At 42.9% G+C, this 12,667-nt stretch overlaps 1 protein-coding gene and 1 pseudogene across 1 annotated transcript in view; one reads left to right on the top strand and one right to left on the bottom strand.

Moving 5' to 3' along the window:
* Positions 1 to 1,093: 1,093 nt before the first annotated feature.
* Positions 1,094 to 6,541, bottom strand: LOC110318003 (annotated as a pseudogene).
* Positions 6,542 to 10,645: 4,104 nt separating this feature from the next.
* Positions 10,646 to 12,667, top strand: part of Acoxl (acyl-CoA oxidase like) — a 275,388-nt gene continuing 273,366 nt past the window's right edge. Inside the window, exon 1 of the mRNA XM_021192778.1 lies at positions 10,646 to 10,798. Coding sequence (XP_021048437.1) covers positions 10,646 to 10,798 — 153 coding nt within the window. The remainder of the gene's footprint in view (positions 10,799 to 12,667) is intronic.

Consider the following 12,667-nt stretch of genomic DNA (forward strand, 5'->3'; position numbering starts at 1 on the left):
CCTTCCCAGCAACCAGGATCCACAGTTTTTCTTCTCTAGCTTTTCATAAACTTCTGTTGACCTCCCTGGATCCTTACACACATGTTACACAAAGGTCTCACACACACACATACAAGGCACAAATACACACATACACAGTAAAATAATTGTTTTTTTCAATTCCAAGCAACTCTATGAATGTAGCTTGTTTTATTTTTTCTTTAAAAAAAAAAAAAAACAATGCATACTTGAACCTGACCACTATTAAGTTTTGAGCAGAATGGCACACACACAAGTAATCTCTGGGAGACATGGTTGTCAAATATGCCAAATGGGAAGAAAATAAGCCAAAGTCACAAAAACATTAAAGAGCAAAACTGTCTACCCTTCAAAACGGCACCATGTAGACGTCGTATGGCTTCAAAAAGTAAAGGGGGCCCGGAGTCTAGCTCAGTGGTCACACTTGCCTAGCGTGTGAGGCACTGGGTCGGAGCCTCAGTACTGCACAGAAAAGCCAAAGCCCTGATGCAGGGCGATTGAGGCCACTTCAACCTGAAGTAACGCCCCACAGAGCATTGGGACACTACCAGGAAGTGACCTCATGGAGAGTCATGAGTGACTCAAGACTCACGAAAGTTTGCACAATTGTAAAAATATATTAATGCACAAAAATATAAAAGTAACTCCAGATTTTCCTCCATGGGTAAGCTGTGTGTGTGTGTGTGTGTGTGTGTGTGTGTGTGTGTGTGTGTGTGTTTCATTTCCTGGAAAGCTTCTGTTCAGCAGTGCATGCTTGCTGGGCTCGCCAGTGCCAGCACACACGGTCACAAGAACAACAACCAGTCCTCATTTTCCTCAGCAACTTGCTTTTCCACCCACACTCACAGATTTTATTTTCAGTACAAGACACTAGCTTTCTAGTGCTATATTTTAATCAACATGTTACATTTAAAGTCTTGATTTCTGAATACATCTCTTAGTACTATGCAACATGATGGAGTGAACTGCTGGAGATCTCTTGACAGCTACAGGGAAACGCTTGATTTAAAATATGATCAAATGAGCTTATCAGAAGCACTGAGACACTAGTGGTGGGCAGGTAAGAAACTTTTCATCAGCGGCCATTCTTAATTCTGCCTTTAGACACTTGGAAGAAATTTTCATCTTTGAGTTTCAAATGTTCTAGTAAATCCAGGTGTTCTTTTAGCTTCTTCAATATTACCTTGAATCACAGACATAAGTGACTCAAAAGAATCAAAGTTCTTTTCAGATCTGAGGTAGCCCACAATGGCCACTTTGAGACTTTTCCCATAGAAGTCTTCTTTGAAGGTATGGATAATGTGGGTTTCCAAGGACTTTTTTTCACGTTCTTGTAGTATGGATTCCATCCTATGCTCACCACCATTTCATGGACATCTCCACTCCCAACGCTGGCCCAACCATAAAAAATGCCAGTGACATATCAGCTGGAAGATTGTCTACTACTTGCTCAGGAAAATTGGCTGTGGGGATGCCCAGTTGCTTGGAGCCGAGCCAAAGCCACACACTACCCGGCCAGCCGGCCAGCCGCGGCAGACTCCTCGGGACGCTGACCTCGGAGGGCACGGGATGCTCTGTGCTGGCGAAGGAGCTGCCGTGAGTGTGGCGCCCCGGCCAGGACCAACCAGGGATCGCGCGGAAGCTGGGCCGGCAGAATGAGATAGCAGCCAGCCAGAACCAAGAGACCGCTCAGCGGCGAGAACTGTGACAGGTCTGCGACCCAGGCAACCAGCCTTGTGGCTCAAATCTTTTTTTTTTTTTTTTTTTTTTAATTAAAAAAAAATTGCCCCTGGTCTTGCTGTAGTAGCCTGTAATCTCAGCACTTGAGAGGGTGATGCAGGATTGCTATGAGTTATATAGGTCAGCTTAGACGATATTGTGATTCTCAATTCTGACCCAAACCAAAGCAAACAAACCAACCAAACAAAAATCTCCCAAACAAAATAAACAAACACAAAAAGAGTGAACCCTGTGTAAACTATTTTAGTGTACGTTAATCAGGTATAACTAGTGTCCCACTGCGGGTGGGGCTAATGATACTGTAGGAGGCTATTCATTGTTCAGGTGGGAAATACACAGGTCTCTGTACCTCCCGTTCAGTTTTGCAGTGAGCCTAAACTGTCTTTAAAAAACCCAGCAAACCAAAACAACAAACGGGTCTGTCTGCTGTCTATTATATTTATTTCTGTTCTCACTCATTCAGATTTTCTCTTTCTGTAGGTATCAGTCTTGTGTGCCTATGTGTTTGGGAGATCTGCCTTTATTCATCATATTTGCTCTGTCTCCGTCTTTCTGTTGCTCTGTCTCCCCAACCTCCAACCCCCTGGGACATTGTGCATGCTAGGCAAGTACTGTGCCACCAAGCCAAATCTTTCTTTAGTCATTTAAAGGATGGACTATTTATTTATTTATTTCCCTTCATCCATTAAGGAGAGTTTCCCTGGCTTTAAGACCCGTTTTGATCATTCTTTTGTTCCTGAGCTAAGAAAATCCCGGAGCCTCCCCCTCAGGCCTCTGGCTTCAGATGAATTGCTACCATCCCTGTAGGTCTTTCTCTTTGCATTGCTTCTCTCAAGTTGTTTGCAAGATTCTTTTGCTTTTAGTTTTTAGAAACTTAATTGTGACACATCTCAGTCCATTCATGAAAGTTCTGTCCAAATGATAGACTTCTCTCCCGAAGGCTCCCACCCCCAAATGCTTCACTTTGGGGGTTCAGAGTTAACGTCTGAAAAGGGAGAGGGTGGTGGTGATGGCTCACACCTTTAATCCCAGCACTGGAAATAGAAGAAGACTGAATAGTGAGTTCCAGCCCAACAGCACAGAGCCAGTAGACAGCCAGAACTATGGAGAGAAACCCTGTCTGTGAGGGGGTGGGGAGGGAGGGAGAAAGCCAAGAAAGGGGAGAGGACACATCTTCAGACCTAGAGCTTTCTCATGGAGTCACAGACTCATGTTCTGTCAGCAACAGGCACTGACTTCACCAGAGAAGTGCTTTTATTTATTTTTTAAAATTAATTTTGGCTACTATATTTTCGGTTCTATAATTTCTATGTAATGCCCCACCCTTTTTTTTTCCTTAAAAAAAAAAAACAATTTGTATTTCTTTAGTGAGAACTTTTCCTATTTGTTTCAAGAGAGTAGGAATTTGCTTACTATAACATTACTTTGAGGTTTGTTTTAAGATCATGACTTTAATATTCCAGTGTCTGATTCATTTTGGAATTGTCATCACACAGACACTGACAGTGTCAAACATGGATGGGCTTTTCTGGGCTTTTGCCATGATATTTTAATGGCAATATTTGGATGACAGAGAGAAACCTCTCCTTTCAGATTTAGACTTTTTGAGAAATAGACACCAAGATGGAGCTAGACATGCCAGAAATTTAATGGTGGGCACTGCCTGTGAAGGACAAAAACATTGGCGGATTGGTGAGAGAAACCTCTAGAATACAGTGGGCAAGACCGACGCTGAGTTGGGAGACAGGAAGATTGCATCTAGGATAGTCTCTGATATGGCAAAGCCTAAGCCTTTGCCACAGTTATGACAGAATGTGGGTGGAAAGGAGAAAGGCGATGTTTCTTACTGGACAAGGCTAGTTTTGACCCTACTAGGACCTTGTCAAGCTAGGTCATCTGCTCGAACAACCTATGAGGAGGGTAACTTCTCAGTAGACTCTGAGCTTCATCCAAAAAATGGCAGAACTTCACCAATTGACTGAACAATCCTCTTCGCACACAGTCCTCTCCTCTCTTTACCACAGTCCTCTCCTTATACCCTGGGGTCCACTCTCTGCCCCTGTCTCCACAGATTCTGACATTGGGCTATCTCAGACTTTGAAAATGTCTGCAGTCTTTCCAGCTCTGTAGCGGAGAAGGGGCTGCAGTGGAATTTTAACAGAATCTTACCAGGAAATCTCCCCTTCCAGCGTCCAGCTGATTCAGGAGTTGTTCCACAAGAACAGGACAAAAGCCTCTGCTCTGCTCTGGATTTGTTTCTGGCAACTTACAGACTCAAGGTCACCAATACCTCAGTGTCCCAATGCTCATGTGGTATCTCTATTCTGTACAGGTATGATTTAAGTTTGGATGAAATGAGAGCTTTGACGAATCAGCGGTTGAAGTTTGTCTTGAGTCTCCCTGTGTTCAAGCATATGCTCCAGGATCAGGTAAGTGTCACCGCTATTTCTGCATGAATGTGTGTGTGAATATGTCTATCTCTCTTTGTATGTGTGTATGCATATGTACATGCATATGCATGTATGTGCATGTGCACTCGAGAGTGTGTATGTGTATCTCTTTCTGTGTGGATCTGTGTGTGTGTGTACATGCACGAACATGCACACATGCACATTCATATACACGTGTGCATGTGTGTATCTCTCTCTCTGTGTATGTATATGTGTGTGTGTGTGTGTGCCTGTAAGCAAGCAAGACATGTTTTGTTTGATTTGTTTTTGTGACTTATATAAGCTCCTGGATCAAGGCCTGAAGCACACTAACAAAGTCATTGTAAAGCGGTGTTCTCTGGAGCCCCCTTTCTGCCTCCTGGACCACATAGTTACTCCCCCAAGTTCACAGACTAGAGAAAAAAATGAATCACAGAAGTAACAAAGTGTCCATTCCTAAAACCAATATAACTTGGGGCATCAAATAAAAACTGCTGACAAATAAGAAACAACGTGTTTAAAAAACATTTGAAACATTTTAGGCCAGTCTGGAGTTTATGAGTCTTGGTCATCTAAAAATTGCCTTTTTTACTTCACTGGTGCTATTTTAGTCTGTTTAGCCTCATGATAAATAAGGGTGGAAAAGGCGACAAAATGAACTGTATATTTTAGTAGGTCTATATCCACTTCCATTTCATTCAGCTCAATGGCTTCCTTAAAGCGTCACACAGGGCAAAGGTATGTTTCCTTATGAAGAGAGTCACAGGGGAAGGGCCTGAACTAAGATGGACTGCATAGTGAGGGATTGCTGAGAGCTGGTAGTATCTTAAAGAGAGCTCAGCCTCTTCCTGCCCAGTCCTGCCTCAGAGGGAGTAACTGAAGGTGGAGAGATGGGGTCCTCTTCTCTGTAGTTCCCAGAAATACCTTTCTCATATCACACCAGTCTGAGCTGGAGTAGGACTCAGATCCAAATGAGAACAGATACCCCAGCTCCACACCTCGGAGTGATCATCCTGAGGAAATGTTAGGGCTGACTCTAACATTTCAGGAGAGAATTTCAGTGCCTAAATATGACTTCCTTTTAAGGTATGTCAGCAACCTTGAAGCTGATGGCACTGCCCTTCCGTGAGAACATGTGGAAAGATGTTTACTTGGAAAAGACAACCCCTGCATAACAGAGAAAAAGGTTGAAGCAAAACAACAACAAAAACAAAAGCAACCACATTTCATTACAGCTATTACTCAAGATTTTAAAGTTAATAAATTACCAATCAGTATATACTTAAAAACTATGAACACAACTAAACCCTATGTTGTTATTTTTCTATTGCTGTGACAAAAATACTGTGACCAAAGCAATTTATAAAAGGAAGTATTTAATTTGGGCTTGTGGTTGCAGAGGGTTACGGTCCATGGCCATTGTAGTGGGGTCATGGCAGTAGGCAGGCAAGCATGGCACTAGAGCTTACATCTTGATTCACAAGCACAAGGCAGAGAAAGACTGTTTTTGAAACTTCAAAGCCTGCCTCCAGTGACATAAAGCCACATCTTCTAATCCTTCCCAGAGAGTTCCACCAATTGGGGACAAAGCATTCAAATATATGAGTCTTTGGGAGCCAGCCCCCTTTGCTTCCAACCCTGACATCAGAGACCAGCATTGATTCATTCACTGTGGGGCTGATGGGAAGGTAGACTCTTGGCATGAGACCAGCCCTCTGCTTCCTTAACCAACCCATTATAGCTAAGGCTTAAACTAGTGTCAATACCCAAGACACTGATGTGAAAGTTGATCTTCTCATGAGACTCAATAATGGCTTTTCTACCTGCCGAGCCTGGAGAACTAACCTTTGTAGTCAAATTCCTAGTGAAGTATTGTAAACTCTGGCTTCCGTTATCTTCCTGTTTTAGTAACTCTCCTAGGGGCCTTAGGTACCTGGACCACTTTCTGTCCTGGATAAATGGGTATAATTCCTCCATGAAACACAGGATTAACCCTTGAGGATCCTTCTGGTTTATCTTCTGTTATTTTGACACATTTGGCTCCTCTCTCTGAGTGAATCAGCAAAAGCCAATGGAACCAAAGAAAAGCAAACTAGTTGTCAGTGCAGCAGGCTCATCTCATTGGCCAGATGTCATGAGACTTGGCAGGACATCTCTGTTTGAAGGTTCTCAGATCCCACCCTTAGACAGCTGGACAAGCTGTCCACATCTCAGAATCCTAGAAGTGTTACATGATTCACTCTGCCTCTCAATAAAAAATATTGAGTCATGGCTGCCTTCCCCATTCAGAAAGCACACCAGACCTTTCCATCTTTCTCTGACCGCTGCGCCGCCGTACCGCTGTTAGCTTTCATGGCTGAACCAGTGAGCTCAGAGGCAGAGTGCAAGTGTGATGATGATGTTTCCAGGCACTCAAGTGAGGAGCCTCACTTGTTCTAGGTCTCCATGGACACTTTACAAGCCAAGTTAAGCCATTCAAAATGTTTCCATTCTGTGCCTTCTCGGTAAGATGAGATGTTTCAGTAACCTTAAAGGGGAAAACATTATCTAAGACCAACTAAAATGTGTGTGAAAGTGTATGGGTTTCTCTTAGTCTCTCTGCTCTGCGTGTGTGCCTGTGTGTTCATTTTCTCTCTGTGTGTGCCTTTATGTCTCTCCTTCTCTCTGTATCTCTGTGTGTGTGTCTCTCTGTCAATCTCTTCATCTCCCTCTCTTCCTCTATGTGTGTTTCTTTCTCTTTCTGTATCTCTCTGGCTCTGTCTGTTTCTCTCTCTCTCTCTCTCTCTCTCTCTCTCTCTCTCTCTCTCTCTCTCTCCCTGTCTCTGTCTCTGTCTCTCTCTCTCTCCATACATAGAAATACATAGGGCACCCCATGTGAACACCATCCTTGCATACTATACTGGCACCTCCTATACTGATTTCTAGTAATACCATCTCTCTGTAGCTCAGCCAAGAGCTCTCTTGCTCCCCTGACACTTCCCAGAGTGGGTCCTAGTTGGAGGACTTGCTGACACTTTGTATCTTGTTGAAGAGATTAAAACCTCAGGATGATAGTCTGCTGCTTTGTGGCAGAACTGGGATGGGAGCTTCCTTTGGAACTGTTACAGTTTGAATGTGAAATGTTCTTGTGGGTTCATGTACTTGAATCCTTGGCCTTGATAGTTTTGTTTTGGGAAGTTATTTGTTTGGAAACCTTTGGGACACAGAATCTAGATGGTAGACATAGGCCTCCGAGGGGGGGGGCAAGCCTTGGGGGTTACAATCTGACCCTCTAGTCCCATTTCCTCTAGTCCCTGTTCCACTGAGATGTGGGGATTCTCCACCACAAATGCTTGCCACCATGAACTCTACCAACCTTGTTTTCCCTCCCATGATGGACTGAAACAAAGAGCCAAAGAAATGTCTTCTTTAAGTCATTTCTTTTAGATATTTTGTCATAGTAGGGGAAAAAAATAGCTAATACCAGAGACTGGACGTATGTGGCAGCATCTTTAGAGACGTGTCCCTGGCAGCCCATACAGGATAATGATCTAGATAAGTGGTTCTCAACCTTCCTAATGCTGAGACCCTTTAACACAGTTCCTCATGGTGTGCTGACCCCCAACCATAACATTGTTTTGTTGCTACTTTCATAACTGTAATTTTGCCACTATTATGAATCATAATATAAATATTTTTTGAAAATTGGAGTTTGCCAAAGGGGTCATGACACACAGCTTGAGAATCTCTGCTCTATATCATCATTATAGCAAAGAGTGATAGCACAAACTTAAAACTACTTGCAGCCACAGCACTAAGAACTTTAAATGGGCAATTGTGCTAAATATTCAGAATGTTGTTCATGGTGTTCCCAAGTACAGATAAAAAACAAACAAAAACAAACAAAAAAAACAAAAAAACAATTGAAGCTAGAAATTGAGTCAGTTGTATATGGAACTAGCAGAGCATAGATTGAAGCCCAGGTCATTGACTTCCCCGGCGTCTCAGTCTGCTGCGACTATGCTTTACAGTCAGGTGGGGGACATTAAACATTCTTCTGTCTAACAAGCCCCCATTCTTAGTCCAGAAACGGTCTCTAGTTAATAACCTCTCGCAAAGGAAAATTGTTCTCTCTAATGGAGCCTCATCGGATGTGCAAAGGGGAGGCCACGTCTAGCAGTAGATGGCCAATACAAAATTAGCTCAGTGGCTGTTTTGAAGTTTTTTGTTTTTTGTTTTTGTTTTTCCAGATAGGTTTTCTCTGTATAGCTCTGGATGTCTTAGAACACCCTCTTTAGACAAGGCTGGCCTTAAATTCATAGAGATCTGCCTGTGAACTTAAGGTGTGTGCCACTAGTGCCCAGCCTAAAATCCTTCTATTTAAACACTTATTAATTTACGTATATGAGTGTTCTGTCTTCCTGCATACATCTGCATGACAGAAGAGAGCACCGGATTCTGTTATAGATGGTTCTGAGCCACCATGTAGGTGCTGGGAATTGAACTCAAGTCCTTTGGAAGAGCAACAAGTGCTCTTAACCACTGAGCCTTCTCTCCAGCCCCACCTCCATTTGTTTCTTTGTATTGTCCTAGTCTGGTTTGTTTTATATTATTATTATAATGAGAGAAAGAAAGGGCATGGATCTGGGTGGATGGGAAGGAGTTTGGGGGAGGGGAAACTGTAATCAGAATATTGTATGGAAAAATATATTTTCAATTAAAAATTATTTTGTCTAGACTTTTGTCTAGACCAGTGAAATTAGCATTAAAATCCACCATGATTCAGAGTGCATCTGGGGTTTAACACTGCTACAATGTGCTCCCTTCTCAGGACTCTTGTAGTCTCCTCCCAATCATGGCTCAAGCTGGCTCATAGGAACATCCTAACTCAACACTTTCTTCTCAGGAAGAAAATTATTGGGGTCAGACTATTCTTGGTCATTTATGGGGCTGTCTGGGGACAAATTCTTGGATAATGAAATAGCAACCCACAGCTCCTACTCACCTACACCATCCCCCCTGAGACTGAAAGAAAATCACCCATAATCCCGTGTTATCATCATCCTAATAATTTGCATGGGCAGGCATTGGTAGCAGGAGCAAGGCCTAGCCCAGTGGTCCTTGAGTGTGGCCTGACAATCCCAGGATATCGCTGAGATTTTTGCAGGTGCCACCTGAAAAATAAATGCCTGGTTTTCTCTCTCTCTCTCTCTGTGTGATGCAGGACTTTTGTGACAAACTAACCCAAAGGGAGAGCTGAAAGCCAAGGTGTCTTTAATTAGGCCAGATATTCAAACAATTTGTAAAATGTAAGATAACTCTATTTTTCTAACTTATTTTCTTTTTGGATTTTGGAAATTGTGTTTATTTCCATGAAACTATTACTTTATGAGTTTATTATTATTTACAATGAATAAAGTACCAAATTTCTCTGTTCTAATTACCAGTATGGTAAATTGCTAAATAGAACCACAGGGAAAGCTCCTTGGCAGTCTCACAGTTCTTTTTTCTTTTTATATTTATTTATTTATTTATTTATTTATTTATTTATTTATTTATTTACTTATGTGTTTGTTTTTTTGTGTGTATGTCTATGGACACACATGTGCCACAGCATGCATGTGGAGGTCAGGGGCACCTTGTGAGTAGGTTCTTTTTGTCCACCATGTGGGTCCTAAGGCTCAAAGTCTGGTCATCAGGCTTGGTGATGACCACTGAGCCATCTCATTGGTCCCTCAGTAGTTTTTAAGTGTAAAGGGGCTTAGGGACCTTGAAGTCTGAACAACACTGGTTTAAATCATCCACAGGTTCCGGGAAGCCCACTCTTAGCAGCCTGGCAGGAAATTGGCAGAAGACCCATGGCCTGATAGTTGTGTTTACTCTAACTATATATTATTATTTTTAATCAGTTTTAATTTGGGTGTTTTACATTTAGAGAGAGTTAAGTTGGTGATTAACTCTAAGATGGAATGATAGTCTAAGGTCAGATTGCCTCACTTCTGAGGGTGAGTGAGAGTGAGAAAACCAGTTACTTTCTGATAACCCCTAAGATGTTAGATTTTATTTTTTCCAGGAAGTCATGAATGTACTGCAAAACTCCAGCTGAGCAGGGACTATGTCAAGAAGCCAAGGAAGTGAGTCTGCCATTGGTCCTTCATGACATTCTGTCCTGTTTAGGCCTCAAACACCAACCCAGTCCTAAGGATCATGACAGAGAAGCCTCCTCCCACCCATTCCTGTTCGCGCTCTGACTTTCTCTCTCTGAGACCTTTCCTCTTTGGGCTTGGGCCCTCTGGCTTCTGTTTGTCCTGGAGCCCTGGCTTCTCCTAGCAGGCTGTGACAGGCTGCCCTGGATCGTGGTCTGTGTGCTGCTTTTGGCAGGAGTTTTTGTCCCAACTCCAGCCCCAGGGACTTGGATGCTGGCCACTTGGCCAGGCCAGCCCTGACCCCATGGGATCCTGTGGAAGAGTTGAGCAGAGATGACAGGGCGGAGAGGACTGTTTATAGAAGTCCCTCTGTATAGATTGGCATTCAAAGTGTGCTGTCATCTGCGGGGACCACAGGGATTTCTTCAGAGAGCCTGCCAGGGAGTGTGTTGTCTGCCAAGGGACTCCAGAGCAGCTGGAATCATGGTTTGTTTGTTTCTTGATACTGTGACCATTCTTCATAAATAAGATCTTTTTATTTGCAAACTTAATTACTACTTTTACAGTCAAGTGTTGTGTAAAAGGTAACAACAATTACTACTTGCTACCATTTGTTAAGTCCCTTCCGTGTGCCAGGTGAGGTGACTCACTCACTTCACAGTTATTTACTGGCTCCAACTATGAGCCAGACACCAGGGGCAGAAAGTAAAACAGGTATTTGTGGAGCTTATAGTTTAATACAGGAGGAGATACTATGTAGTAAAACACATATACGTTTATGGTACATCAGGCAGTAACAGACTCTGTGAGTAAAAACCAGACATAAAAAGTTGGAGAGAAAAAAGGTGAAATTGTCTTTATGATGACATGCTCTTATGTTGAAAATCATAATAATTGCACAAAAATATGTCAGGACTAGTAAATTCAGTGAAGTTTCAGGATAAGAACAGTATGTCTTTCTACGGTAAAATGAACAATCAAATGACAAAATGCTGAGAAATAAAATTTTTCTTTCCTTTTTTTATTTTTTCTTTTTCTTCTTTCTTTCTCATTCTCTCTCTTTCTTTCTCTCTCTCTCTCTTTCTTTCTTTCTTTCTTCTTTCTTCTTTTCTGTTTTTTGGAGACAGGGTTTCTCTGTGTAGCCCTGGCTGTCCTGGAACTCACTCTGTAGACCAGGCTGGCTTCAAACTCAGAAATCCCTTTGCCTCTGCCTCCCAAGTGCTGGGATTAGAAGTGTGCTTCACCACTGCCTAGCGAATGATTTTTTTTTTTTTTAAATGTATCCCTCCAAACGTCTGTGTTGAAAGTTAAGGTCCACCATAGCTGTGCTGAGAGGTGGGGCTTCTGGGATCGGTGATTAGACTTTGAAGACTCTGCTTCTGTATTGGTCAGGGCTCTCTCGAGAGGGACAGAACTGGTAGAATGGATGCCTCTGTATATAAGAGGGATTCATCAGAATGGCTTACAGGGTGTGCTCCAGCTAGTCCAACAATGGCTGTCTACTAAGGACAAGTCCAAGAATCCAGAAGTTGCTCAATCCACCAGGCTGGATGTCTCAGCTGGTCTTCAGTATGTGCTGGAATCCTAAAGTACGCTCCAGTGCCAGTGGGCAACCAGGCAAAGAGCAAAAGCTTCCTTCTTCCATGTCCTTTGTATAGGCTGCCACCAGACCACCAGAAGGTGTGGCCCAGACTGAAGGTGAATCTTCACACTTCAAATGATTTAACTAAGAAAATTCCCTCACAGGTGTGTCTAGCTGCTTGGGTTCTTGTCAGTTCCAAATGCAGTAGAGTTGACAACCAAGACTAGCCATTACAGCTTCCATCAAAAGATTAATGCCATTGTGTCAGTATCGGGAGACCAGCCCTGGCAGGGTCAGGTACTGAGGTGGGAAACAGCGTTGGACTAAGGCCAATGGCTGATGTTCTCTGGCCTTGTAAGTCTCTCTTACTGTTCTGGGGGCCACAGGCTGATGGCCTCAGGAAATTTAATCCTCTCTTGCTATTCTGTGACTAAAAGCTGTGAGCAGCAGGAGAGTTAGAAAAAGGCTTAGTTTCTCTCTGGTCCAAGGGCCCCTCACTGGCCAGGTGAGAGGTTAGGAGTTTGTTAACTCTTTGTGAGCCAGAGAGAAAAAGAAGAAGAAAGGGAGAATTCAAACACACATGTGGACACACTCAGATACATATTTTGGCTGGGCTCAATTACCTGTCTAAACAATTCCACAAGTGTTTATGAACACTTACATAATACACATTACCTACACACATATGTATGCATATATGTCCCGCGCTAATTTTCTCGCCAGCAAGAAACGACGCGGCACACAAACAGGATCCTTCTGTAGCAGGCTTTAAT

This window comes from Mus pahari, chromosome 3, assembly GCF_900095145.1.
Source record: "Mus pahari chromosome 3, PAHARI_EIJ_v1.1, whole genome shotgun sequence".
In the NCBI taxonomy this organism is placed as follows: Eukaryota; Metazoa; Chordata; class Mammalia; order Rodentia; family Muridae; genus Mus; species Mus pahari.